General features: G+C 48.7%; 12 protein-coding genes across 12 annotated transcripts; 3 read left to right on the top strand and 9 right to left on the bottom strand.

Moving 5' to 3' along the window:
* Positions 1–574: 574 nt before the first annotated feature.
* N7457_002601 (SDR family NAD(P)-dependent oxidoreductase) lies at positions 575–1,540 on the top strand (the record flags this gene model as incomplete). Its single annotated transcript, XM_057173647.1, has 3 exons — positions 575–595; positions 658–1,119; positions 1,184–1,540. The coding sequence occupies 3 exons, from the start codon at positions 575–577 to the stop codon at positions 1,538–1,540; spliced, it is 840 nt and encodes a 279-aa protein (XP_057033798.1).
* Positions 1,541–1,775: 235 nt separating this feature from the next.
* On the bottom strand, positions 1,776–2,723 carry N7457_002600 (4-hydroxybenzoate octaprenyltransferase; the record flags this gene model as incomplete). The annotated part of the gene is made up of 1 exon (XM_057173646.1): positions 1,776–2,723. One exon carries the CDS (start codon positions 2,721–2,723, stop codon positions 1,776–1,778), a length of 948 nt encoding a protein of 315 aa, XP_057033797.1.
* Positions 2,724–3,432: 709 nt separating this feature from the next.
* N7457_002599 (FAD-dependent oxidoreductase) lies at positions 3,433–5,067 on the bottom strand (the record flags this gene model as incomplete). The annotated part of the gene is made up of 5 exons (XM_057173645.1): positions 3,433–3,912; positions 3,969–4,339; positions 4,417–4,651; positions 4,673–4,688; positions 4,763–5,067. 5 exons carry the CDS (start codon positions 5,065–5,067, stop codon positions 3,433–3,435), a joined length of 1,407 nt encoding a protein of 468 aa, XP_057033796.1.
* A 562-nt stretch (positions 5,068–5,629) lies between these two features.
* On the bottom strand, positions 5,630–6,440 carry pyr4 (meroterpenoid cyclase pyr4; the record flags this gene model as incomplete). Its single annotated transcript, XM_057173644.1, has 2 exons — positions 5,630–5,858; positions 5,920–6,440. The coding sequence occupies 2 exons, from the start codon at positions 6,438–6,440 to the stop codon at positions 5,630–5,632; spliced, it is 750 nt and encodes a 249-aa protein (XP_057033795.1).
* Positions 6,441–7,484: 1,044 nt separating this feature from the next.
* Positions 7,485–9,042, bottom strand: N7457_002597 (uncharacterized protein; the record flags this gene model as incomplete). Its single annotated transcript, XM_057173643.1, has 2 exons — positions 7,485–8,753; positions 8,818–9,042. The coding sequence occupies 2 exons, from the start codon at positions 9,040–9,042 to the stop codon at positions 7,485–7,487; spliced, it is 1,494 nt and encodes a 497-aa protein (XP_057033794.1).
* A 635-nt stretch (positions 9,043–9,677) lies between these two features.
* Positions 9,678–10,753, bottom strand: N7457_002596 (uncharacterized protein; the record flags this gene model as incomplete). Its single annotated transcript, XM_057173642.1, has 4 exons — positions 9,678–10,184; positions 10,282–10,428; positions 10,506–10,526; positions 10,592–10,753. The coding sequence occupies 4 exons, from the start codon at positions 10,751–10,753 to the stop codon at positions 9,678–9,680; spliced, it is 837 nt and encodes a 278-aa protein (XP_057033793.1).
* A 1,178-nt stretch (positions 10,754–11,931) lies between these two features.
* On the bottom strand, positions 11,932–12,767 carry N7457_002595 (mitochondrial pyruvate carrier family protein; the record flags this gene model as incomplete). Its single annotated transcript, XM_057173641.1, has 4 exons — positions 11,932–12,127; positions 12,188–12,324; positions 12,488–12,503; positions 12,577–12,767. 4 exons carry the CDS (start codon positions 12,765–12,767, stop codon positions 11,932–11,934), a joined length of 540 nt encoding a protein of 179 aa, XP_057033792.1.
* A 456-nt stretch (positions 12,768–13,223) lies between these two features.
* On the top strand, positions 13,224–13,720 carry N7457_002594 (L51/S25/CI-B8 domain-containing protein; the record flags this gene model as incomplete). The annotated part of the gene is made up of 4 exons (XM_057173640.1): positions 13,224–13,309; positions 13,379–13,485; positions 13,568–13,600; positions 13,662–13,720. 4 exons carry the CDS (start codon positions 13,224–13,226, stop codon positions 13,718–13,720), a joined length of 285 nt encoding a protein of 94 aa, XP_057033791.1.
* A 145-nt stretch (positions 13,721–13,865) lies between these two features.
* Positions 13,866–15,175, bottom strand: N7457_002593 (DODA-type extradiol aromatic ring-opening family dioxygenase; the record flags this gene model as incomplete). The annotated part of the gene is made up of 4 exons (XM_057173639.1): positions 13,866–14,329; positions 14,388–14,548; positions 14,610–14,782; positions 14,843–15,175. 4 exons carry the CDS (start codon positions 15,173–15,175, stop codon positions 13,866–13,868), a joined length of 1,131 nt encoding a protein of 376 aa, XP_057033790.1.
* Positions 15,176–15,868: 693 nt separating this feature from the next.
* Positions 15,869–18,694, bottom strand: N7457_002592 (uncharacterized protein; the record flags this gene model as incomplete). The annotated part of the gene is made up of 3 exons (XM_057173638.1): positions 15,869–15,996; positions 16,061–18,292; positions 18,346–18,694. The coding sequence occupies 3 exons, from the start codon at positions 18,692–18,694 to the stop codon at positions 15,869–15,871; spliced, it is 2,709 nt and encodes a 902-aa protein (XP_057033789.1).
* A 1,222-nt stretch (positions 18,695–19,916) lies between these two features.
* On the top strand, positions 19,917–20,436 carry N7457_002591 (uncharacterized protein; the record flags this gene model as incomplete). The annotated part of the gene is made up of 3 exons (XM_057173637.1): positions 19,917–19,954; positions 20,016–20,200; positions 20,309–20,436. 3 exons carry the CDS (start codon positions 19,917–19,919, stop codon positions 20,434–20,436), a joined length of 351 nt encoding a protein of 116 aa, XP_057033788.1.
* A 1,038-nt stretch (positions 20,437–21,474) lies between these two features.
* Positions 21,475–22,919, bottom strand: N7457_002590 (glycoside hydrolase family 76 protein; the record flags this gene model as incomplete). The annotated part of the gene is made up of 3 exons (XM_057173636.1): positions 21,475–22,047; positions 22,116–22,819; positions 22,880–22,919. 3 exons carry the CDS (start codon positions 22,917–22,919, stop codon positions 21,475–21,477), a joined length of 1,317 nt encoding a protein of 438 aa, XP_057033787.1.
* Between the last annotated feature and the right edge of the window lie 1,352 nt (positions 22,920–24,271).

The following is a 24,271-nucleotide window of genomic DNA, read 5'->3' as shown; positions in this document are numbered from 1 at the left end:
GCAGTAATATGTGGCATAGCTGAAAAATGTCATAAATTTCGATTCAGACTGCAATATCATATGCAGTTCGGGAACAGGTACATATTTGCTTCTTTTCTGCTCGACCTCGATTGTGAGATCGACATGGTGGCCCCCTATACCCTGCATATTGCAGCACTTGGTTGTTTTGAACTCTATGTTCAGTGCTCCATACGGAATACCGACGAGAAAACAAGATACCAAGTTGCAATGTAACGCCTAGTACGTAGTAAATGTGCGTTTCATGCTGGATTTCGTCCCTTGTCTGCAATACCATCATTCTCAGTAATTTGTATGCATCATCATCCCGAGCCCGAGGCGACGGAGCGTGAGAACCACCAAAGTTACCGACATTATCGTGACACTGCAGTGCTGATCAATTACTCTGCCTGTCCGGGGCTATAGAACAAGCTGAGCAAGTCCGTGCAGTAAAAGTAGGGAGTATATCGTACGCACAGCGCAAACCCTGAAACCGATCCCAGCCTCTTCTGCGCCGTTGTGCCAAATCGAACTCGAACAACACATTTGGATATTCGATACGTGTTACAGCAAAACGATGTCATTGCTTCAAGATCTTGTAAGGCGCAAGGCACGGGCGCATAGCTTCGACGATTTGAATCACTGCTAAGGGCGTTTTAGGTCTTGATTATCACAGGTAGTGCGTCTGGAATTGGCCTCGCGACAGCTACACAAGCTCTGGATCAAGGCGCCCGGATCCTAGGTGTCGATGTCTCGTCAGCCCCTGCGTCACTCAGTGAACACCCAAATTACAAATTCCTACAAGGTGATCTGACCCATGAGTCCACACCGAAACAAGTGGTAGAAACATGCATCAAAGAATTCGGTGGCCGAATTGATGGTCTGTTGAACATCGCGGGTATCATGGATCGCAATGCCAGCGTGGATAGTCTGTCCGATGATATGTGGGATCGGTGCATCGCGATTAATCTGTCAGCCCCAGTGAAGCTCATGCGTGAGGTTATCCCTATTATGCGAGAGCAGAAAAGTGGTAGTATTGTGAATGTTGGTAGCAAAGCAGCCACAAGCGGTGCGGCGTCCGGTGTCGCATACACGGCTAGTAAGTCCACCACGCTTTTCGTCGTATGAGCACTCAGACACTGTATCATCATGTTGACGGATCTTTCAGGTAAACATGGGTTGATAGGTGCAACCAAAAATGTTGCATGGCGGTATAAACAAGAAGGGATTCGTTGCAATGCGGTTTGCCCGGGCGGTAAGTCTGAACACCATACTCGAGGATCATCGTGGATACGCAGTTAGCTCATCCTCTATCCCAGGAGTTCCAACTGGCATAGTGCAAGCATCTGATCCAACCACTTGGGACAAGGATGCTCTAGGAACAATGTCTCTTATTCACGAGGCACACGCTTCTGATCGGCGTGAGGGGCTGGGAGTTGAGGCCGAGAATATCGCCGACTGTCTTATCTTCTTGGTCTCAAGTCACAGCAAAAGAATCAACGGATCAGTAATCCCCGTCGACAATGCTTGGTCTGTGATCTAATCGAGGAAGGGTTCCAAATCAGATCTCGGCAAAGAGAATAAAGCAAAGTCATGGGATTTAAGCGTGGAAACAGTAGCAGCGAAAGCTATATATTGATCAATTGCCTATAAATATTTAAAACATTGAAGGCCTTACGTTTAAAAATGAGCATCGCATCGAACTTAACACAGGTGGGACGAGAGTTCTTGCTAGCTAGATATCAGGTTGTTTGACTAAGAAACATTGAAGTTGTGGGCTAATCACGAGCACAATATTCAATCACAAATCCAACCAGCCAGAACACCGTGGCAAGGAAGAACGCGGACTTGGCATATGATTCAACGCCAGAAGACTTTCCTACCTGAGTCGCCCGAAGAAGCACCGAGAATCCGCCAAAGTGGCCACCGACAGACACGACAAAGAATGGCAGGCCAAGACCAGTGAAGAGACCGGCAAGCGCAAGGAATCCAGTGGATGCATAGAGAAGGGAATATGACAGGAGTTGAATGGAGTCACGGAACCGGACTGCCATACTTTTCACGCCGACCTTCAAGTCCTCCTCCGTATCCTGGCGCGAGTAAATCACGTCAATCATAATAATGACTAATCCAATGAAGAGAAACATACACACAGTGGGCTGGATCTGAGCCAGAGGATCCAACCCAAGACTGTGCATTGCCATTGGAACGGCCCATCCAATATTGACCAAAGTGAGCTGGGGGTAATTGGTGAACCGCTTGCCAAAAGGATAGAGCAGTGCGAAGAACATGATTATAAGACAGTCCACTGTGCAACGCCATGGGAGGAAGACCAAAACGCTTCCTCCACAGAGGAAAAGCGCCACGGTGAGAAGGAATGCATTTGCTGGTGACACTGCGCCTCGCGGTAGAGGTCGTGTTTTTGTTCGAGTGATTTGACCATCCAAATCCATATCAATGAGATCGTCCCAAACACACCCAGCGCTGCGCAGAAAGATAGACCAGATAGATAGAAGAATGGCACGGTTCAATAGGATGTCGAGCGGTAGCTTAGTGGATGAAATTGAAGCACTAAAGGCAACACCCACAAGATACGGGGAGGTATTGAGGTAGAACCCCAACAATCGATGAACTCGCATCAACTCGCCATACGGTGCAAGTCCAGGTGGAAGAGAGTGTAGGATTCCACCCTCTGGTGGAGCTGGCTTCTCGTTCGCGATCGTCATCTTGGAGCGTGTCGGCAATGAAATCAGAGGCTCAAGGATAAACTCGGATATATTTGTGGAAAGAGCAAGAGTTGCAAGCCACAGTGGAGGGGTAGAATTGCTTAGACAGATACAGAGAAAAAGCGGCAAAGGCGCAAGGGCTGGAAGAAATTTTTATGCCGAGGGTCTTCCCATAGTCCACGGGCAGCAGTAAATCCACTACACTAATTGTTGCACTTGTCAAAACCGCACACTAGAGCTGGCATCCCTTCCGTTACCGACATCATTCTATGGGCTTTTCAAACTCCACCTACAGTTGGATTTCGGCCGGCTGGCCCTCATTCCATCAAGGTGCCGAGGTGATGGCTAGTTAGAAAGTACGTATGATCTACCCGTGGACTGCATGAGAGCAATTCCTTTTTATTCGTAAGTAGAATATGTCCATTGAAATCCCCCTTGTATCTCCTGTGTAATTCAGCTGGCTTACCTTGCGCTATGGCCGTGGTCGATCAGTTTCTTATTTAGACACGAGGCAGGCCCACTCTCTGCAGAATACATACCTAGTTCAATGCAGCAAACACTTATATTGAAGTTTATCAGGTCAATGATAGACGATAGCGGCTGGACGATGTTGATACCAAACTTGCAACACAGCTCTCAAACACAAATGCAGTCACGGACTCTGTACAAGTTCTATGTAAAGGGGGTGTGTATCTGAATACATGATAGTTCACGCAAAGGTGGAATGGAGGTAGGATCCAATCCAAGGGAAGAAAAGGCACAGTACGAGGGAGGACATCCACAGTAGAGCCCACTGCCGCTTGAGGCTTCCATGCGCTTTCGGAGGCTGCGTCACGCATCCTGACTTAGTTCGCTGTGGTTGTGGAAGGAAATCAATCATATCGCCCCCAGCAAGATTCTTGGATGCCTGATTCTCTACGAGACCTCCGACGTATTGGAACACATATCGACCAATGAAAGCCTTCAGCCAGTTGTCCCGGGTGTGGAATCGAGCTCCAAATCTGGACCTTTCATACGTACTTTTGGCACGCTCGTATCGTAGCCTCTTGTACTCTCGGAGCATTTTCTCGATGTAATCCTCTGCAGGTGTGTTGGACGGATCCATGTTGACTGTCCGATTGATCAAAGATGCAAGCACGGCGACGTCTTCGATGGCCGTATTGGCGCCTTGTCCAATATTTGGTGTCATCTGAATAGGACAACACATTAGATCATGCCAAGTGCCATAAATGTAAAGTATCTCACCTTGTGTACACTATCACCAAGTAGGACAATGCGATTTAAGTTCCAGGTTTCGAAAAATCCTTCCTCCAGGGCAGTCATTGACGCAACTACCTTGGTTTTCCAAAGATCCCCCACGGTAATATCTTTCGATATGCTCACATCTTGCAGTTGAAGACATAATGCCGCTGCGTCATCAGGACAGTAGCGTGGGGCATTGGGATATGCGTAGGTACGATCGAGCTTTTGAATAATGAACCAAAACACACGACCATCCTTTCCATGGAAGGTAATGACGCAGAATTTATCGCCATACCGATTTATATGTTCTCCGCTTCGAAGGCCTGCTATCGGTCGCGATATTCCGAACACACATGCGTACTCGATCGTAAGAGCTTTGGTCAAACAAAACACGAATGATTAGTTCCAGTCACAGGAAGGAAAGATTTTGGGACGAAGAGGCATGGCCTACTTTTTCTTTCCTGTGATGTGATTAATCCGGGTGAAATTTCGTCTGCTAATCGCCACATCTCGGAGCGTATACGACTGTGAATGCCGTCGGCGCCAACGATGAGATCGCCTTTGAATACACTTCCATCGTCCGTCACCACACTGGCACTGTCACCCAATAGCCGCACTTCCGATACTTTCTTGCCGGTGATGATCTTTGATTTGTCTGGATAGCTTCCAAAAAGGACCTCAAGGACCTTTTGCCGGTCAAGGGAAACGATCGGATACTTGAATCTGTCCTCGCGTGGTCAGAGGTGGTTTCTAATAAACGTAATGATTTCTGTCATGAGGCGGTGGAGAATCAATACCGTTTGTGGATCGTCTTGGGTAGCAGACTGCTAAAGGAAAAGCCATCAGGAAAGGAAAGGTGCATCCGACTTAGTGGTGCCGTGAGCTTCTCCAGACTTGCGTAGAGACCAAGTTGATCCAGGATTTGTGCTCCATTGGGCCAGATTCCGATGAATGCACCCTCTTGGGGAGCGATTTCTGCTCTCTTCTCAAGGACGATATGGTCTATATTGGCTTGGGACAAGGAATGGGCTAATGTCAACCCAGCAATTGACCCTCCAACGATGATCACTTTGAATTTGGAGTCCTCGGTGATTTTCTCCATCCTCTTTGCCGGGGGAGGGATCAAAGCCCGCAAGTTGGTGGCTGGTAAAAGTTGTTGGTGATGGAATGGGTTGTGAAGGGTGCTATGGCTGCTGCCTCTGTCAAATGACCGAATGTCAAGCTGCTTCGCCAATTGTACTTAGAGATGAAGCCGCCTAGATCAATGAAATGTTGCTACGTCGCCCTCTGCAGAACAATTGAGCTGATCTTCGCCTTGACGTTTGTTGTGCATTTCATTTTACATCCTTTTACTCGTACGGAGTACTCCGTACTCAACATCCGCATTCCTCACGCCCCTTGCAGGTGGGCCTTTGGGAGTGCATTGTACATCTATCGATCTGTGCATGAGTGGCGGTGTCTCCTATAGCTTTTCTCATACACCGTGTACGACACATAATTCAGATTCTTGTTTTGATGTATTGTCACAAAGTAACAACCAATCGGAATAGGTTAGGTATCTATCTAGGTACTCCCGTCCATCGATTCCCTCCGATTGTCTTCGACAGACCAATAGACACCATACTATCCACTGCTGATATTCTGTCTCGATTTTTCGCCTCGCTTCACGCACGTTTTCCTGACTTGTTCGTCTTGGTTTTCTCCTCGGCATCGGCTAACTCCTGGCGACGAATAACATAATAACAGATCGGATAGGTAAAATCCAGCACCAATGTCAGTCCGATGTAGAACTTGCACATAGGACTTTCAAACCAAGGCCCCGCCGCATTTCCGGTCAGATAATAGATAGTCAACTTGGTGAAACCGCCAAATGTAGCTACAGCTCTCAGGAACCTACATTCCTGTTAGCATGGGAAACAAAGATCTCAGAGGAATGATCCCAATTTGGACTTACCATGTCATCAGGGAAGCACCTCGAGTGCTATTCCGGGAAAGAATCTGAGCAATTGGTCCCAGGCTTGCCAGTGTTTGGCAAAGGACACCTCCGTAGAAAAATCCTAATTCAGGTCCAACCTGCCGGGCAAAGGAATATTGTCCAAGCGCAAAGCCGGTTGTCACAGCGGCATAGACGAGGTATAGATTCCTTTGAATGAGAGGGAAATAGTCCCACTCGTTATGCGCGTACTTGATTATAAACACAATGACAATGCAATGAACCAAGAACCAGACTCGCACACCTCCTTGCCAATGGGCACTTGCGGTTGGGTAGACAAAGGCATAGATAAACTCCCATCCAATGTCGTTGCAAAGAGGGAAGATGCCAGTACTGGGAATTTTATCCTTCCGCGATGTACGTAACATGCTAAAGTAGTTCAAAGTCCAGCAGATTCCGGCGAGAATACGCAGAAATTCTGCGACAGATGCCAGAGCATCCTGGTGTTCCAAGATAGCTGAGAGGAAGCTTGATTGCTCCATGGCTGCTAGGTGACGGCAAAGCGACAAGGAGATCGAGAAGGTCGTGAGAGGGGAATAAGTGTGAAGTAAGCATAGGAATGGTGTTATTTCCAGGGCTCGCAATGTCCCGCTCTTCGGCTGTCAACATGTACATTTGAGTAAAACGAATGAATTACGTATCCTCAACGCAAGGACTGAGATCACGTTGCAATCTGCATTTTTCATGAGCTGATTGGATTTTCACTCATAAGAACCATTTGATACGTCCAAGCATAATCGTGCTAGTGATATTAATGGAAGGCTGTCACGGCGAATTCCGACTTCTATGGGATATGATACCTCCCTGTCATACCTGCAAGACTGAACTCTGTACGGAGTGCGGAGTACTCTGTGCTCCGTACGGATCACGCAGACCTTCATGGCGGCGGATGGTGTATCACACCGAAAACATAAGCTTTACATAAATATCAAACCCGTATTTGAGATACATACGGAGTAGTGGCTGCGGGCCCGTCCCGCACGGCCCGTGATCCAGACACAATGAGACATGTAGATCTCACGCTAGTCCTCAGGTAGTTAGGTAGCCGCCCAGATGCAAAATTACACAAATACAACACGGTCCAACCCTTTCTTTGCCCAAAACCCCTTGATGATCTCTCACGACTTTCAATACGGTATCAAGTATGGAGTTCTGTTTGGTTATTCTTGTAAATTTGGGTGTCCATATGTATATTGCGTTCCAAATTGATGCCGACGGTCACTCTTACCTACATACCTTACCCCCCAGAATACGATATGGGCCCGTATAGATAGAACTCCTGAAGTCACTACATTTGGTTGGATATGTTTTTTTATTTTTCATCATCTCCAGGGCTTATGCTGATGCTGATAAATCTTGGACGTCTAAACAATTAATACCGATCATACGAGAGCAATAATTGCATGTCAATGTCGACACCTACTGTGGTCGTGGTAACTTAAAATAGACCACATTGAGTAACATTGGATTAGAAGATGTTCCAATAAACACGCTTCAGATCTCATGAGTTAGAAGGAAAAGAACGTTTAATTTGACCCCAATTCCCGCAATTGTTGTTCAACATGGGCCCATGCGTCCGTTCGCAAAACACCAGTTAGCCACCAGTTTCCGCCAGCATCCTTTCCAATTACGGAAAGAACATTTCGGAATGAATTCGCAGAGTGCTGGACTCCATTCACAAAGGATGGCTTTCCCGCATTTTGTGATTGCTGTGAGTTTGACTGGACCGAATTTTGTAGTATGGCCGATGAGAAGTCCATGTCAAACAAGCGGGCCTTATTCCAGTTGGAACAAGACAACAACGTCATCCGAGGGTCACCTACCAAGACTAAATAGCCAGTCTTCTCCATGGTTTGCATTTGTAGCGCCGCCATTGCCTCGACCTGTTCGGTCGTTCGCTGCTGCGCTAACGATTGTCGAATCCGCAGGGCGATATGACCTAATGGCTCATCGGCAATATGGCAGCCCTGTAAAAGGGTAGGTGACATACACAGCGCATTGCCCATGTAGGCGGTATCGTCAGAATTGAAGGACTCATGCAACGATGTCCGCAGGTTCAATGCATTGTTCACCAAAATTGATTGGGCCCTTCCAAGCCCCAGGCCGCCGTAAAGCGCGCGCACCCACCAAGCCAGTAGTACATCGCTTTCACTCACGAAAGGTACTGTCTCCCCTTCACAAAATGAAGGATCAGAAAGCTCAACTGATGCTTTCTGGCAGAGATTTTTCAAGGATGCGGCGGGGATGCAGATAGTACGCCGCTCATCCTGGCGGTACCATAGTCGCTGAAGGATATTTGATGCTATAAACCACAGAAACTCTTTCTTTCCAAATACACTGTCAAAATGCATGTACTTTTCCGCCGGGGTACGTTGGGCCAATTGTGTGAGGGGCTCTGATCTGAAACCCTCTAGCTTGGGGATTTTCTCGCGCTCCCCTCGAAGCATAGCAGTCCATGCATTAAGAATTGTCGTCATTCCCATCACATCTGCCAGCGTATGAATCCATGTAATGGTGATTATTGTGGCGTCCGTGAACGTTATAATGTGTATTGCCAGCTGAGGCAAGTCAGAATAAAGCCAGTCATCGATAGTTGTCGGAGCATCCGCACTACGCAGATAAGGGCTCAACTCATCAGGCGATGGAAAGATGGTCGGAATGCCGGTTGGCTGTGGTAATTTTGCACCAAGTGGGTGGTCAACAATGCTAGTTTCATGTTGAGCATTTGTCATGATGAAAGCCGGTCTTGAGGCATCAAATTGTGTTGGAATGTGATACTCATATTTTCCATCTTTCTAATAGACTCCGCCATGTTAGCATCGAATGTCGCAAACATGTCATTGATTTGAAACAACCCACGTTCATGCGCAGTCGAGCCCCAAGCTGTCTCCAATCTCCAATCTCCATCAGTTGCTCCAATGCTGCGCGCAATTTGGTCAAATCCAAAACATTATCGAACTTCAGCGAAACATCTAGCACCGTCCCTGTCATGCAAAAAGCGGTATTCCAAAAGTGAAGCGGAATGATCTCGTCGCTAGGCACTGTCGCCGGTTGAGGTGGTTTTGGGCTCGAGAAAAGCCACATGATTGAATCGTTCGCGCAGAGGGTCAACTTCAAAGTGCGGCACGGTAAAGAGAAGGTGAAGTGTCGCCGATACCTACATTTCGGTATTTAGCTTCAACCACGCCAGAGAGGTATGTACCTACTTCGGTTAGGTAAGAAGGCAAGTTGTATTTTTCAGATACGTCTTTGTATTGTATTGTTATTAAAATACATGTATCGTGACGTAAAATCTCCTGTCGCACTGTACAAATATCGAGTATCACATGTATAGGGCAACCGGGGTCTTTACGAAGCAGCGGCCTAAAAATGCTAATTTATTACTCCGTAGATACCTACTTCATAGGTACTTTTCATGCAAAATGCCATTGCAACCATAGCACCTAATTTGGCTTTGGTACATTCCAACTCCCTGCGTCGGACTAGATTTCATCGCACGCGTTCAGCTCGCCATCACTGCGATAGGTGAATTACGGTGAGGAGCCTACCATAAAGATTGCAAAGGCTTATCTACTCGAAATCTGCAATACCAATAATACCAAGGTTTACCGGCTCCATGAACTTTAATTTCGACCTTATCCACTCACTATCACATCGACTAAACATGCGTAGCTGCGGAGCCAAACAGGCAAGTGCTGAAGTAAAAGCCCTCCCAGTATCTACTCACGACGGATCGATGAACCAAGCATATAGATGCCTGCCAGGGGGTGCTTCTTCGCCAAAGCATCATCCTGCTCCCAACTATCGACTTTCAACTTCAATCCAGTCTCCTCCTGAACACGCTCCCACAGTCGGTTCCAACTGGCCAAATCGTGGTAGTAGTAAGGCAAGCGCGCGTTTGTAGCATTACCTATCGCTTGGTCCCGACACGCCACAACTCGACACACGATGAGCGATCCAGGCTTGGGGGCAAGCAAATCGAGGACACGCTTGGCGACTCTGATTTGTGTATCAAAGTCGAAGACATGAAGGAAAAGTGAGATATAGACAATGTTGAGCTCTCCAGTCAGCTGAGTGACAAGAGCTGATTTATCATCGAGTACGTCCGCATCGATGAAGTGGGACTTGATCGTCGCGCGATCAACAAATAGGTCAAGCCCGAGCTCAAGGAACTCCGGGCGGAGATCTGATCCATACAAGTTCTGTGATGGGGCGCCATCGAAAATCTGCATTTCCCGTGGGGCTTATGGTTAGCATTTACTCCTCACCTGGACCTGTGGGACAGGCAATGGTGGCAGCATTGATTCATTAGTCTGAACTTACCAATTGCCGGAGTTCCTGTCCAAAGGCACATCCCAAGTCAAGTAGCCTATCACCATTTTTAACACGCTCGAGCATCTCTGGATAACATGGTGACGACGCAATGCTCAGGTCGAGGAATGAAGCTTGCCCAATACAGGCATAAGGGAACTAACAGATGGGCAAAATTTCGTGTCAGTCACCTATTCTGTCAAGAGCATTCAGAATGGAATTATATAACAACTCACAACTGCAAATGCTCGATCTTTCTGGTGAATGTTAGCCAATGTTTTCTTTCTCGCAAATAGTTGTATCTAGAGTCGGAGTCACCAACCAAGTCTTTGACGTGCTGCAGAATATCGTCGGCGGGGATTTTGCTGTACAGCTCAAGAATTCTTCTAGCTGGCTCATTGACATTTGTCAACTCCGCACTGTAGAGGCTCTTTGGATCGAAGCCATCTTTGACAGCACTCTGCAACTGAGTATCGGGATGCATGTTGAATATTTATTTATGAAATGTCCTGCTGTGAAGATTGAATACGAGAGTGATATGTTCTCTGGCCGCAAAGCGTGCGAAAATAGTCCGTGGTGGGGGATGGAAATAATCTAAGCACACATGCCCGGGGGCTTCTCATCGGGAGATTAAATATATGTCATCACACGCACTACCCAGAATTGGAAGGCAAGATTCAGGCCCAAAATCAGCAAGGGAAAGAATTTAGAGAAAAAGTCCACGTATTCGGGGGCAGCTAGCGTTCATTGCATGCACATATTATGCACGACCACACACACACGGGAGATAATGGTGGGATGAAGAGCTTCTTCATGAGTGGCTATCAATAGTAATGGCATATTGCAATGTGATAGTTGACGGAATATATCCTCCACGTCTGCCTAGCTTCTTGTGGTTAGGCATATGTAGATAAGCTCATTCGTTGCACGGAGTACAGAATAATCCTATCACTAACCTCCGGTTTCGTGGAAATGAGACCGTTATGGCTGCCCAGCTAATACTAACACGCATGTAGACCGAGATATGCATCGGATAACAAGCTAGGAGAAGATCAAAGCTCACTATGAGCGAGTGTCAGGGACTATCGTACCTGCCTGATCTTGGATGTATCTCTTGCCATGGCCAGCTTATGACCAATAACACATGTGGCGAGTACCTGGCTCATTCCAAGGCTTGCCGCGGATAGATAGCTGTGCAACCCATGTAATGCATTAGTGTAGCCCCCATTAAGATTCAATATGAGAAATATTGGTCTTGATTCTCCTGAATGTAATGGTAGGACAGTCTTGGATAGAGAATGTTCAATGTAAATGTGATTTGGAGATAAACTAAACAAATCAATCGTTACATTGGCACGATGGATGTGCAAAGTAGAAGCTACTACCTTATATCAGAAAGGGAGCAGAAGGGTCGCAAGATAGATGCCACGAGAAAAATGTCAGGGGAAACTATAACCAGTCACCTTGAAAATAGTTTGTATGTACAACGTTTTTCTATTAGAGAGACCAAACGGAGACTCGGGAGAACTAGAATGGCCATTATCTCAACTCAATGATGCTCGTTTTTCACCTCAGTATAGGCAGGAGGGCTTGATATCGATCTATTCCAATTAGACACACTATTATCAGTTCCCTGCAATCCACGCACAATCTATCTCATCACTAAGTTGACTTCTCAACGACCTTCTTCACAGCACCCTCGGTATTCTCGACCGCGGTCTTGACAGAGTCAACAGCCTCATGCTCAATCACCTTGGCGGCTTCGACGGTGCTATCAGACTGGCTGCGCTGCCACAAGAAGATACGAGTCACCTGAACGGCACCAACACAGCCAAGGAAGAAGTTCACAGTAGCAAGCCTATCGAGTGAAATGCGTTAGTGGGGATAAATGGCAGATTGCTCATCAGAGTTCACATACAGGACGTTACGGGGCTTAATAATCATGCACCAGCGGGTCCAGATGGCACCAGTGCCCATAAGAGCGGCATTCTGAGTGAGGGAGAGCTTCTCGGCGGGACGAGCGAAATCGGAGATACCGGCGATGACCAGGCACCACTGTTGTGATAGATGTGTTAGTCATGGATCGCAAAGCATAGATTTTGGTAATCCACACGACATGGCAACATCTGATATAAATTGAGGGTACATGGAGATATAAATGGAGGGTATATGGAGGTAAATCGCGGGTTGTGGACGTTGGGGAACCGAGTCATCGTACCTTCATAACAGGGGCCCTATAGCAAATACGTTAGCGCAAGTTCATAATTGAGATAGAGATAAGAAGCACAGCATGTTTGTAATACGTACCAGAAGTGCACAGTCTTCACGCCGACGGGGCTGTTCCACATGCGCTGGAAGACGCTCTGCTGCTCTGCTGCACCGGCTTCGGAGCTCTGCCAGCGGAAGCCCTGAGCACCCGGCCGGCGGAATGGCGCAGAGGCATTGCGGAACGCAAAGCGGGTGTTGTTGATGAAACGGAAGCCCACACGAGATGACATGATGATACTTGGAATGCTGGTTCTGGTGAGAGGGAAGATGGAGTGATGTCCGCGATCGGTGGCAGGGGGACTTTTCCGTCGGGGGAGCTTAAATATGTCAATTAACCCCCACAACAACGGGAGAAAAAACGATATATTTCGTAAAAAATAACAGAACAGCTCTGAAGGAATTACTCTCACTTATCTCTATGGAATATCTCTGAATATCGCTCTATTGCTGTTGCTATAGATGACATATCAAGATGTTGGGAGCTGATGTAAGCTAATAGCCACTAGTCTGGATTGGGACTAGCGGAATTATGGCTCTGCGCAGCGAATCACCGCCATCGTGAATAATGCACTGCATCGCAGACTGTCCAGCAATTCGATCCCACTGCCCCCACGCTCATCCTTCCGTGGCTCCTTTAAGACCTTGATATCCATACCTGTTGCATTTGCTTGACTATTCCATTCACTATGTCTGGCAAGTACGTCTTCACCCAGGGCCTGAAGGAGCTCCGCTTCCTCTTCTGCCAAACCTCTGAGGCAAGCGCTGCCACACGGTACGTACATCCCGACCCATGGCCAATGGCTCCCTGGTCTCCCAATTGACTCTTTTTTCTCCTCTACAGGTCCTTCATCAACCGCGCCTACCCGACCATGAAGAAGCACAACCCCCAGACTCCCATCATGATCCGCGAAGCCGCGGGCACCCAGCCACGAGTGTACGCCCGATATGGTATGAAAACACACTCATTAGCCCATTTTGGAGGCTATCCGGCAAAACTGGATTTAGCTAACCTACTGTGTTTTCTCTCTAGCTTTCGGCCAGGAAAAGCAAGAAGCATTGGCCGGTAAGCACCCCCGCCAACATAAGTTTCAATCAAAAACCGGGACTAATCTTGCCATTTCTAGGCCTGTCGGATGCCCAGATCGAAGAGCGCATTACACAATTGGTGAAGCAGCAGCTTTAGGTTCTTTTTGTTTCCCTATCGATCTACATTATGCCCCCCCGCGTTCCTACCGTTTTACACCCATCTTCTGTACCTATAGATGAAATCGAATCCCATATCCAAAACAATTCCAATTCAATAACTTCCAGAGAAAACTTGATCTATCTTACAGCACGCTATCCGCATTGCCAACCTCGCCAAACCGATACTGCGCCCAGCTCATACTTCCCTCCGGGAGCGTCCAGGTTCTCTTGCCCATATCTTCGCCCGCGGCGCCAGCCCCAATGTGGATAGGGAGCAGATGCTCGAAGGAAGGATGAGCCTTGCGTGCATCTGGCCTCTTCAGCAGGTCGGCCATGGCCTTCTGCCGCTCCGCCGGCGCAGTCGTCACGGCATCCTTGAGCGCCTTGTCGAAGCTAACCGCGTACGGCATCGGGGTCGGGTTACCGAACGCAAAGCGCAGATCGCGCAGGTTATGCACGGCCATTCCAGACACGATGATCAGGATGTTATCCTCGCGAAGACGCGCGACTGCCTGACCCAGGCGGTAGTGCTGGTCTGGGTCTTCGGAATCAAAGAGCGAAACTTGCACGATGGGGACGTTCAGTGGGTTCGACTCTGGCTCAAATGCTGCATTATTCTCATCAGCATCAATGGATCGTGATTTGGGGTTCTGGCTGTCACGTACCGCATTTGAAGCTAGCCCAGACGCCGTGGTCGAGTCCGCGCTTCACACCCTCGGCCGCGATCCCGGCTTCCTTCAGCATGTCCAGTACCTTATTCGCAACCTCCTTGCTACCCACGTTCGGGTACTTTTCTTTATAGTAATGGCCTGGGAAGCCATAGAAGCTGGAGCCAGTCAGATCAAATCCTGCAGGTTTTCAGATGGGGGTTTCGATATCCAACATACTCATAGATCAAATCAGTCTTCTCGGCAGTATTAACCTGGATGGTATCCCGTCCAGCTTGCCAATGCGCCGAGAAGACTACGACAGCGCGCGGCTTGACTTTGGTGGTAATCTCGCGTCCAATTTCGGAGAGCTTGCGGTAGGCTGGGTGATCAACCTCGTACATCACGTTCGGCTTGCGCGCATCAGTCAGCGTTTAGTTCCTCGTAAAGACTTGAAATATCGGATAACTCACTCCGCCATGACTGAGGAAATAGATAGGAGTCCTCATGCTGTGCTGTATTTTACTATTTGTAAGTGCGTCCGATTGTCCCTTTACTGTCGCTGCTGCTGCAACAGACGCTGAGATCGAAGCTGAGGCTGCCAGAGGTCCCGCCGCTGTGCGTGCGGAAGATCCAAAGAGGCGTCGAAGGCCGAACAGATTGGCGGTATCACCCCAGATCAGGGTAATAAGCACAGCCGCAAGGACTGTCAGAAGAGATATAAGAGCGAGCTTGCGTCCGCTGATTGGATTTGGTGCGCTTTGTGTTCCCGAATGGTTGTGTTGCTGGCTTGATTCGGAAGACATATACGGCTTCAGACTGATAGAACTAGCAATGCGCTTTTCTTTTCTGAGATTGGAACAAATCTACTTAAACCAAATTCAGAGGCAAAGAAAGAAATAAGAATTTACTAGAAAAGCTGATTAAGTAGATGCTCTCGGAATTGCTAAGAGCCCGATGATAGGCCGAACCGGGCTCCAGGAAATAAATCCACCGCTCTGTCAGCGCGGAATCCACCCGCGGACAACGCCATATATCCGTGCGGCTGTGTGGCCCTCTGGAGGTCGGGTTTACGGATATAAGGAGGTTGGAATTTTCGAATGGCAACTTGGTACGGAGTACACTAATCAAGGTCAATTGTTCAACAATCTATTAATGTATGCAAATGCTGTAACCAGCGCCGAGGAATTGGATCCATCGTGTCCGTTTCAGTCATACACATCCCACTAGGAAAATCAGAAAGGGGGAAGAGAAGAAGGGGAGAAGAAAAATAAAGGTGATTCCAATCAGACAAGGTTCGTTAGAAGAAGATGGGAGAAAAGAGGGGGCTGAAGGCACAAGATGCAGTCCAAAAGCCAGAAGAAGACCGTTCTTGACCGGAGTAGAATGTAACAGCCGCCGGTGATCATAAAACATGGGGGATAAATAAGAAAAAAGAAAGAAAACAACAAAAAAGAAAAGGAGGAAGAAGGAAGTGTAGAAAGGACAATAAAGGCAAATTACATGAGAACACAGTCCCCATCACTCTGTTTATTAACAGCCGAGCGAGACAGACGGGTTTTTTCCATTTGGTTTCCGCCCTTCTTGAGGTCTTCAAGACGCTCTCGGGCTTTGGGGAATCCTTGAGCTGGAAAGGAGAAGAACCGTCAGTTGATCATCAAACAATAAGTACTACAAGGGAGTCAACTTACCAGCTGCGCGCCAGTACCATCGCTTTGCATCATCTAGATTGGGAGCAGCACCGATTCCAACCTCGGTGAAATATCCCATAGCATATTCTGCCTTAGCAAGACCTGCAGTGGCGGCCTTGCGGGCCCACAGATAGGCTTCGGTGTCGTTCTGTGATAGAATGCCCTCAGATCCGGTGAGGTACCAACCACTGAGGGCGAGTTCACTCTGGTGCTCACCCTGAGCAGCGGCACGAGTGTACCAGATAATGCTCAGGCGATTGTCAATGGGGCAACCCATCAGTCCGTACTCGTACGCAGTACCAAGTCGGAACTGAGAGAATTTATAGCCCAGCTCGGCAGCCTGATGGAACAGCTGAGAGGCGTACTGCTCGTCACGGACAATGATATCATTGCCGCCAGCATTCTCATACATGAGAGCAAGTTCATGGAGTGCGTGTGGGTTTTCCGGGTCCGCACGCTCAGCTGCGCGCTTGAGCCACGATACACCCTCACGGGGATTTCTGGCTTGACCCAGCAATCCCTTCAAGTTAATCATGCCCATTTTGTACATTGCGGGTGTGTCACCAAGCGCAGCTGCACGCTTGTACCACTGAACGGCTTTAAACGGATCACGTTTGGTTCCGCCACCTTCTTCCTGGCCAATCTCACAACACACAGCCACACGGTATGCAGACTGTGCGTGACCTTGCTTCGCGGCGGAGTGATAGAGTGAGAAAGCTTCTTTGGGGTCTGCTTCCAGTCCCAGTAGGCCTTCGCCATAGCAGTCGGCCAAAAAGAACTGAGCCTCGGAATATCCAGCGGTAACAAGCTTTTTGACAATTTTATGTGCATCCATCACATATTTCTCCTTGGCTTTGGATCTGGTTTTGGGATCAAGTCGGCTGTTATCCCCTACTAGGACGGTGGATGCCTCGACCAGCTTTTTGGCTAGCAGAAGTTGTGTCTTCTGATCAGAAGGGTTGGCTCGCGCCTTCTGCTGGAGCTTTTGGAGTTCCTCGGTCGTGACAGGTGCCGGGGCCGTTGGAGCAGGCGTCATCATCGGCTGTGGAGCAACAGGAGCAGGGGCGGCTTCGGGGGTGCCGTATTGCCGAAGGGGCGCAGGTTTTGATGCCTGGTCGTGACCAGGGCGGAATGGAACAGGGTGGTGAGGAAGGGCATCGGGGTTTTGCTGAGGGTCTGGCATCTCAGCTTGGTCATGAGGATAAGCCGGCTGGTTTGTCGGGACCGGGGAGGGACCATGCGAGTAACCAGCATAATCCTCATATCCATTCGATGCATAACCAGCATGGGATGGGTGGCCGTAAGCAGGACCAGTGGGACCTTCTGCGGGGATATCAAATTGGAATCCCGCATTTTCAAACTGGTTTGCGCTGTTTGCTTGTTGAAAGTTCGGTGGGGTTTGGGAGCGTGCATCATCACCTCCACCTGGGGAATACGATGGGTAATTCCCAGAAGAAGTTGGACCGGGGCCTGGTCTCCTGACTGGTGTTGGGTCCAGTCCCATCTCATCAATTAGGTGGTGATTTCTAGCATCTGGCATTGCATCAAAATTGGGCATATCGGGCTCATCGGGATCGGTATCAGCACCACCACCCCCACCCCCACCACCAGTCTCATAGTAACTGTCCAGAAACTCCTTGGGCGCATATGAAACGCGATTAGCAGGCTCCGGTGGGATCATCATACCAGCAACGGGTAACATTAGGCCTGAGTCTATATCGTTGGGCGCACGGGATTGTGGAGATCGCATGCTTCCCGCAGTATCTGGACGCATGGGAGGTTCGCCTGCGAAACTTGGTGCATATTCCGTTTCTTGGTAGGTCGACTGGCCTGGGTAGAGTGGTGCAGCTGGTGCAAGCGGCATCGTTGTGCTTCGCGGCGGAGGAGGCATAGGTGGACTCATAGAATCCAAGTAATCCCGATCGGATCGAGGAGGCCTGCCTGAGCTAGCGGCTCGCACAGGACCCATCGGATAACCCCCTCGGCCTCTGCCCGGCGGAGGTCCACGTGGAGGTGGCTGTCGCATATCTGGGCGTCTTCCATTTGAGGTGTGCGGTCTAGGGGGCCCCCTGCCATTGATGTCCATCGCGGCCATATCAGTCTCTAGTCCTTGCAGTGGCGGACCGCGCCGATCTCTCGGGTCTCTGGGGGCCCTTGGATCTCTGGGGTCTCGATTAGGGAAGGAGGGGAAAGGATTATCGAAAGATCCGCCTGGGGGTGGGCGCCCACCAGCTTGAAGTTTGTTAGCAAAGAAATCGGTACTCTGGTGTCTGGAGTGTACATACGTGTTCGCGATCGCGATTGCGGCGGTGGTCGTCCGTTGGGAGGATAGCCACGCCGATCATCGTATCCGGGCCCTGGAGGTCGCCCATATCCCGGGCCTGGTGGACCTGGTGGGCGCATCGAGCGTGGCTGAGACTGAGGAGCGGGATATGGCTGCGAACCGGAAGAACTGGACTGGTAGCTGTACGCCGCATCGTCATAACCGTCTTGACTCCCCATGCCACTGTCGCTAAATCCACTGTGGGATCCAGCTTGCGAGTAACCTCCAGGGGATTTTATAGAAGGTGGGGCAGCATTGCTGTATTGTCGCAAAGGTGGCGGCCTCTGCGCGGAATGTTGAGGATATGACATGGCGCAAGCAAGCCAAAATTTGTATTATACAGCGTGTTGCAGTGATTCAAGTAGTCCTCAGGGGACTTTTACCGTCGTGCCAACGTAGTCGGTGGTAAGACGCATGCAAGGAGAGACCGGGTAGGTTACTGCCTAGGTGTAATTTCGAATTAGCTTGTCCATCCTCATATCGGTCCAGCCCTAGCCACCTGAGGAGTTCATACTGGTCTTTACCTAAAGTCGCGCAATGCCAACCTACGGCGCCAAATGACCAACAGGCTTATCGCAAGCCGATCCAGCACCTGCAAAGGATAGGCGCACCAGTCCAAGCGAGAGTCCAGCGAGGATGTTCAATCGGAGAGTTGAATCAAGCGCGGGGGGCAGAATGGGTTAGGGGCGGTCGGAGCAGGTGACCTTCCAATTTGAAAAGTCCCTTGGCCCACTGAGAAGTGAAGGGTTTGGTTCTTTTTCTTTTGGTCTTTTGGTCTTTAATCTCTTTCGTGTGTTTCAGAGACTAACTCGATTCATTCTCTAAGTGGATTTATTGCCAATTCTAGTGCCATCATAGACCCATGTACCTATTATTATATCTCCGGGTTGCTTTTGATTGGATTCCCACTTAGAGTTGTATTGGCGTTCGATTCTCTTGTCGATACAATGCGGACAGAGCACACCTAACGGCCGTATGAGGGATTGTTACATGTAAACATACACTCCGTACCCACGAAGTGGTTGATAAATCATTCCACTCGGTGCCTGACGATCAGGGGGTGTTTGGAAACATCCACCTGCAGATGTTGTCATCCTGGGCATAATCGGGCATCTCTGCCCGAGACCCAAGGTCCGTACGGTGGAGAGCATGTCGATACCTCGGAGATATGTTCTTTATAGGTAGGTGGATTACCATATGAGAATATGGATGACTCCACGCCTGTCTCAAAGCCCGTTCTTACAATTCTTTTTTTTCTGATTAAACGGCGCGGTTAGTACGGAGTAGAAACCGTCAGAACAATGTGGGGAGCGCCAATTCTGAGACACGCCCGATCAGGCAAAGCGTAGCGCTGTGCCACACCAGCCACAGCTGCGCCACGCTGTTCGCACGAGCAAATGAGAGCCACAATGATGTTGATGATCTCCAACGGTCTCAGCATCTGCATTTCTCCGATTTATCCGATAACCGCGACGTCACTCGGACCCTTGCACAACTCACTTGATAATACATATCCGCACTAATCAATTCACCATGTCTCGTGCTGCAGTGTGGGCTAAGACCATTGCCGGGTAAGTGATACCTAAATCCACCAAGACAATGACTCGCGCTCACGTCCGTTGCTTGCTATAGTGGCCTTCTCATAGTTGTCGGTGGACCCGCTCTCGTTGAATATATCCGACCTTCCGACGAAGAGCTCAGGAAGCGATACAACCCAGATCTGCAGAAGCGCAGCGCTGAGCAGGGGGACCGCCGGGCGCAGGAGTTCGATGACTATGTCACTAAGCTGAAGGAGTGGTCGAAGTCCGACAAGTCCAGTATGTGGTCTTCCCATAATTGCCAGGAGGCAGTTCTCTCTGAGATACCGTGTCAGCTCAGGTATTAGGTGCATTCCTCGCTAATATTTATGACCTCTTTTCTTTTAGTCTGGTACGCTGCACAGGAAGAATTGGACAATAAGCGAGCTGCTATAGAAGCACAGCGTGTGCAGGAGAAGCAACAAACTCGGACACAGCAGGAAGAGATGCGCAAGGAGATGCTGGGTGAAAAATGATACCCGCCATAACCAAATTGCAACCTTGTTGTTGATCTGTGATTATGCTGTGTGTTCTTCACAGAGAATCCAATCTACCTCGCTTCCCAACCATCTTCCACCTCCCTCGCCATCAATACAATTCCTCCTCTCGGCTATTTGTCTCAGCATATGAGCTTCGACGGCCTGAATTTTTGCACCATATGCGGTTTTAGGTATCCCTGGGTGTATTTCATGATTTTTATTGGGTGTACGATACGTTTGCGACCTTTCTCACCTCTTCGCATCTACAGCTCCAACATCTGGGGCTTTATCAATGTATAATTGCCGAATCCTGGTTATACTTCGTTGTTATCATAATCTAAAAGCGAATCCAGTCCCATTGGACCAATGTTGCATCTGTTTCTAAGTGATATCATCAAAAGCTCATCTAGATCTGAACCTCTGCGGGACCTCTGCACCATGTTTCATCCCAGTGTCCTCTCACCATGTGCCACTTTCGCAGTCATCTGTATTATCGAACAGGGCAACAAGATCAGTATACTACGAACAATTCATGACCACCGAACCCTTCAATCCCATAACTGTCTCTCTTCTTGCTGTGTCTAGCATAATCTCCAGAAAGCTATATTTTCCGGTACGAGCATATGTACCTGAGACAATCGCCCACGCATCATTACTGCCACCAAATGATCTCCTTCATGCAATCGTCTTGGAATCAATTATTTAGTCGGAGTTTGATTATAGCGAACATGTTTAGCTTCATAATTGACGGATTACATATCAATGTCTCTCATGACTGACAAGGTCGATGTACAAAAAGTATGTAGACCACCCACACCGGGGTGTATTCCACACCAGTCGCTGATTCAATGTAGTTCCGTTTTGGGTCCCTATAATTCGTACATCTATGCATCTATGTACCTGTTTTTCACCTAATAAGACCACATAAATATATACACAACATCATTTGATCCATGAAAACCGCTAGAAAGTGGAATCACATATTGAAACAAGCCACCTAGCACAACTCCCGATATGGAATATATCGCAAATGAACTATGCAGTCATCACCATAAATACAGCAGCACCAATAGGCATCACAACAGCCAATGCAGCAAATATTCCTGCACCAGCTTTGTCTCCACTGTCTATCTTGCGAGTACGAATATCACCCTGTTTTGTATCTCCCGACCTGCCGCTCCCATCCGGTCCATCATTTCCTTTACTTGTGCCACCATTCTTCCCTGTAACAGGCGCCTTAACGGTATGCACCAAATTGGCCTTGAAGATCTCCAGCGCAGCCATCTGCTCACCAATTCCAGTGGTGCTTTTGTACTCGGTGTGATCGGTCCAGACCAGCCCACAGGCATTATCGGGCCCATTGCACTGTTCTGCGGCAGCCAGGGCTGATGTTCGGATCTTTGGACCTAATAGCTGTTCTGTGAATGGCGCCAGCGGGATGGTTGCTCCCATGAAACGTGCCAAATAAGACTTGAACGACCGCGAGTTCAGATCGCATCTCTTGGGTTCGCAGGATTGAGCCATGATATCCTGGTTGTTGGGGAAGAAGGTTCCCAGCCCGCTGATGATACCTTCTATCCGCTGTTTCCAGACATCCGATCCATCTGTCTGATCATTATAGTAAGTAAATGATCCTGTCTGTGAGAGATCATGGAAGTGAAATATATTTTGCTCACAATATTGTACATATTGGCAGCTCCATGAAGATATACCGCAGGAAGATATGCATGCTGGTTGTGATTAATGACGGAGCAATTGGTTCCACTCTCAGCACCGTCGAAGATATGATATTCCTTGCCAATGAATCCCACCGAATCAGTCCAGTCCCAGACCTTGTTGGCCCATTCCGTGAAGGTATTGTTCCCAGTATACCTTGCCAATCGTGCAGCGACATCGAAGAACCCACCATTGGAAATGGTGTTCTTGTACGAGTAGCCCTTGTTATACTCAAAGGCCTGCCAATGTAGACCGCCACCGCAGGTCTTTTCATCCCAACGTGTAGCCTGCGAATTGAACACATTCTGCGCAAGAGATAGCCACTGCGGCTGACCTTCGGGTGGATCGGGGTACTTGAGTTCGGCAGCTGACATCGCCGCGAAGGCCCAAAAGATCTGGTCATCATTTCCAAGCGACAATGTCTGATTCCGAGGCATGTAGTTATTATCATCGCCTACTTGATGAAGGAGAGCCTGGGTGGTGATCTTGTTCCATTTGTCGTCGCCCGTGTAGTACCAGTACTCGACCATTGCGCCAAACATCGCGCCAGCTTCCCACCAGTAGTATGGATCGGGAATATTGCCTGGTACATCTCCCGGTTGGTCGCCGGTGTAATATTTCAACATTCCGGCCGCGGCGGTTTTGGCTGCCGCTTTGATGGAATCTGGATCGGTTTAGATGAACGAGGGTTCATTGTCTCTGTGAACAGTAAATTTCGACATACCGTCATCGTTCAAGTCAAGGTTAATGGACGCCTGCGTCATTTGTGGCCCCAGCGTGGAAAGTAGGAAGAGCACTACACCGCATGATCTTTTTGGGCATCTCATGGTGAGAAGTATCGATACTGTGGTATATACAATAAGAGAAGAAGCGAAAGAATTGATGAGCTTTCCACAAGAATTCCAAGAGGCCAAGGGGTTTCGAAAGGATTTTTCATTTCGTTGCGATGATCTTGCTTGGAAAAGACCACGAGCCAAGCAAAATGGGGCAGCGGGGTGCTCATGGGTAAGGAATGTTCCTTTGAGGAACAATGACTCGACAGGGGGTTTAGAACAGGCAGAATATGGGGTTCATCTATGTACGGAGTTCTCCGTATGCAGGGAATATGTCACAGCCTCGTGTTGGGGGCCGGGCTAACCGCCAAATGATTGTACGGAGCACAGGCGGAGCGACTGAGATCGTAGGATAGCTCAGTACATGGAGATCGACGAAGGATGAAACGAGCTGCCTACAGCCTCGATCTAGGACTTGGCATGTTTGGAAATTGGCTGATTGTTAAAGCATTTGCGAATATGGCATGGCATACTCGGCCGTAGGACTGGCTCATGAGTCCCTAATCTCCTCACGGAACGTTCTGATACATTGATGTAGATTTCTTCTGCTGTAGAGTAACAACATGCCAATTTCGGCTATGCCAATCAACAATGAGAACTGCATAAGTTGGCGGGAATACTGACGTAGGCCAACCCGCACATCCTGGATGATATTCATCCATTTCCATTAAATATATTTCGAGCGCCTGGTGCATACCGTTGTTTGAGTACGAAGCTTTTAATTTGACTTGGCAAAAAGGATGATTCTGTTGGCAATGACGTTGTAGACTGCCCTTGGTGATATCCCGAGTCCGGGTTGCGGAGTATATAGAAGATCGATATACCTACCCTGATGTTTCGTCGGAGAGAGCTTCAGGTTCTTGATTCTCCCCGCTTTAGAAAGATCGACATAATCGTAGTCGGGATTCCAAGGTCATATAAGGATAGACTCGGAGTAATGTAGAAAGACCTTGTACTCTAGGTATCTCATCACAGCACTAGAACCCTAGTTCTCTTCGATCAAAATCAAGTAAATCAAACCCTGGTTTCCAGGCCCGGAACATGTTACCTAATGGGAGTGGCTAATAATAGCACGGTTCCTCGAGCAACGTGGCCGGCTCTTGTGTTAATAGGCAGCCATATACATAACCCCCCCCTCCAAGAGACATATCAGTTATGATCCGAATCAACCCTAAATGGATACCGAGTACTCCGGACTCCGGACTTCTCCATGTGAAGCATACAATACTTATAGTCCATCTCGCACGTCATGGCTGTTCGCCGTAAATCAATTCCCTCCCCCC

Source organism: Penicillium paradoxum, assembly GCF_028828445.1.
Source record: "Penicillium paradoxum strain IBT 22861 chromosome Unknown utg000003l_segment0_segment0, whole genome shotgun sequence".
NCBI lineage: Eukaryota > Fungi > Ascomycota > Eurotiomycetes > Eurotiales > Aspergillaceae > Penicillium > Penicillium paradoxum.
Note: the sequence above shows the minus strand (reverse complement) of the source record. Positions and strands in the feature narration are given on the sequence as shown.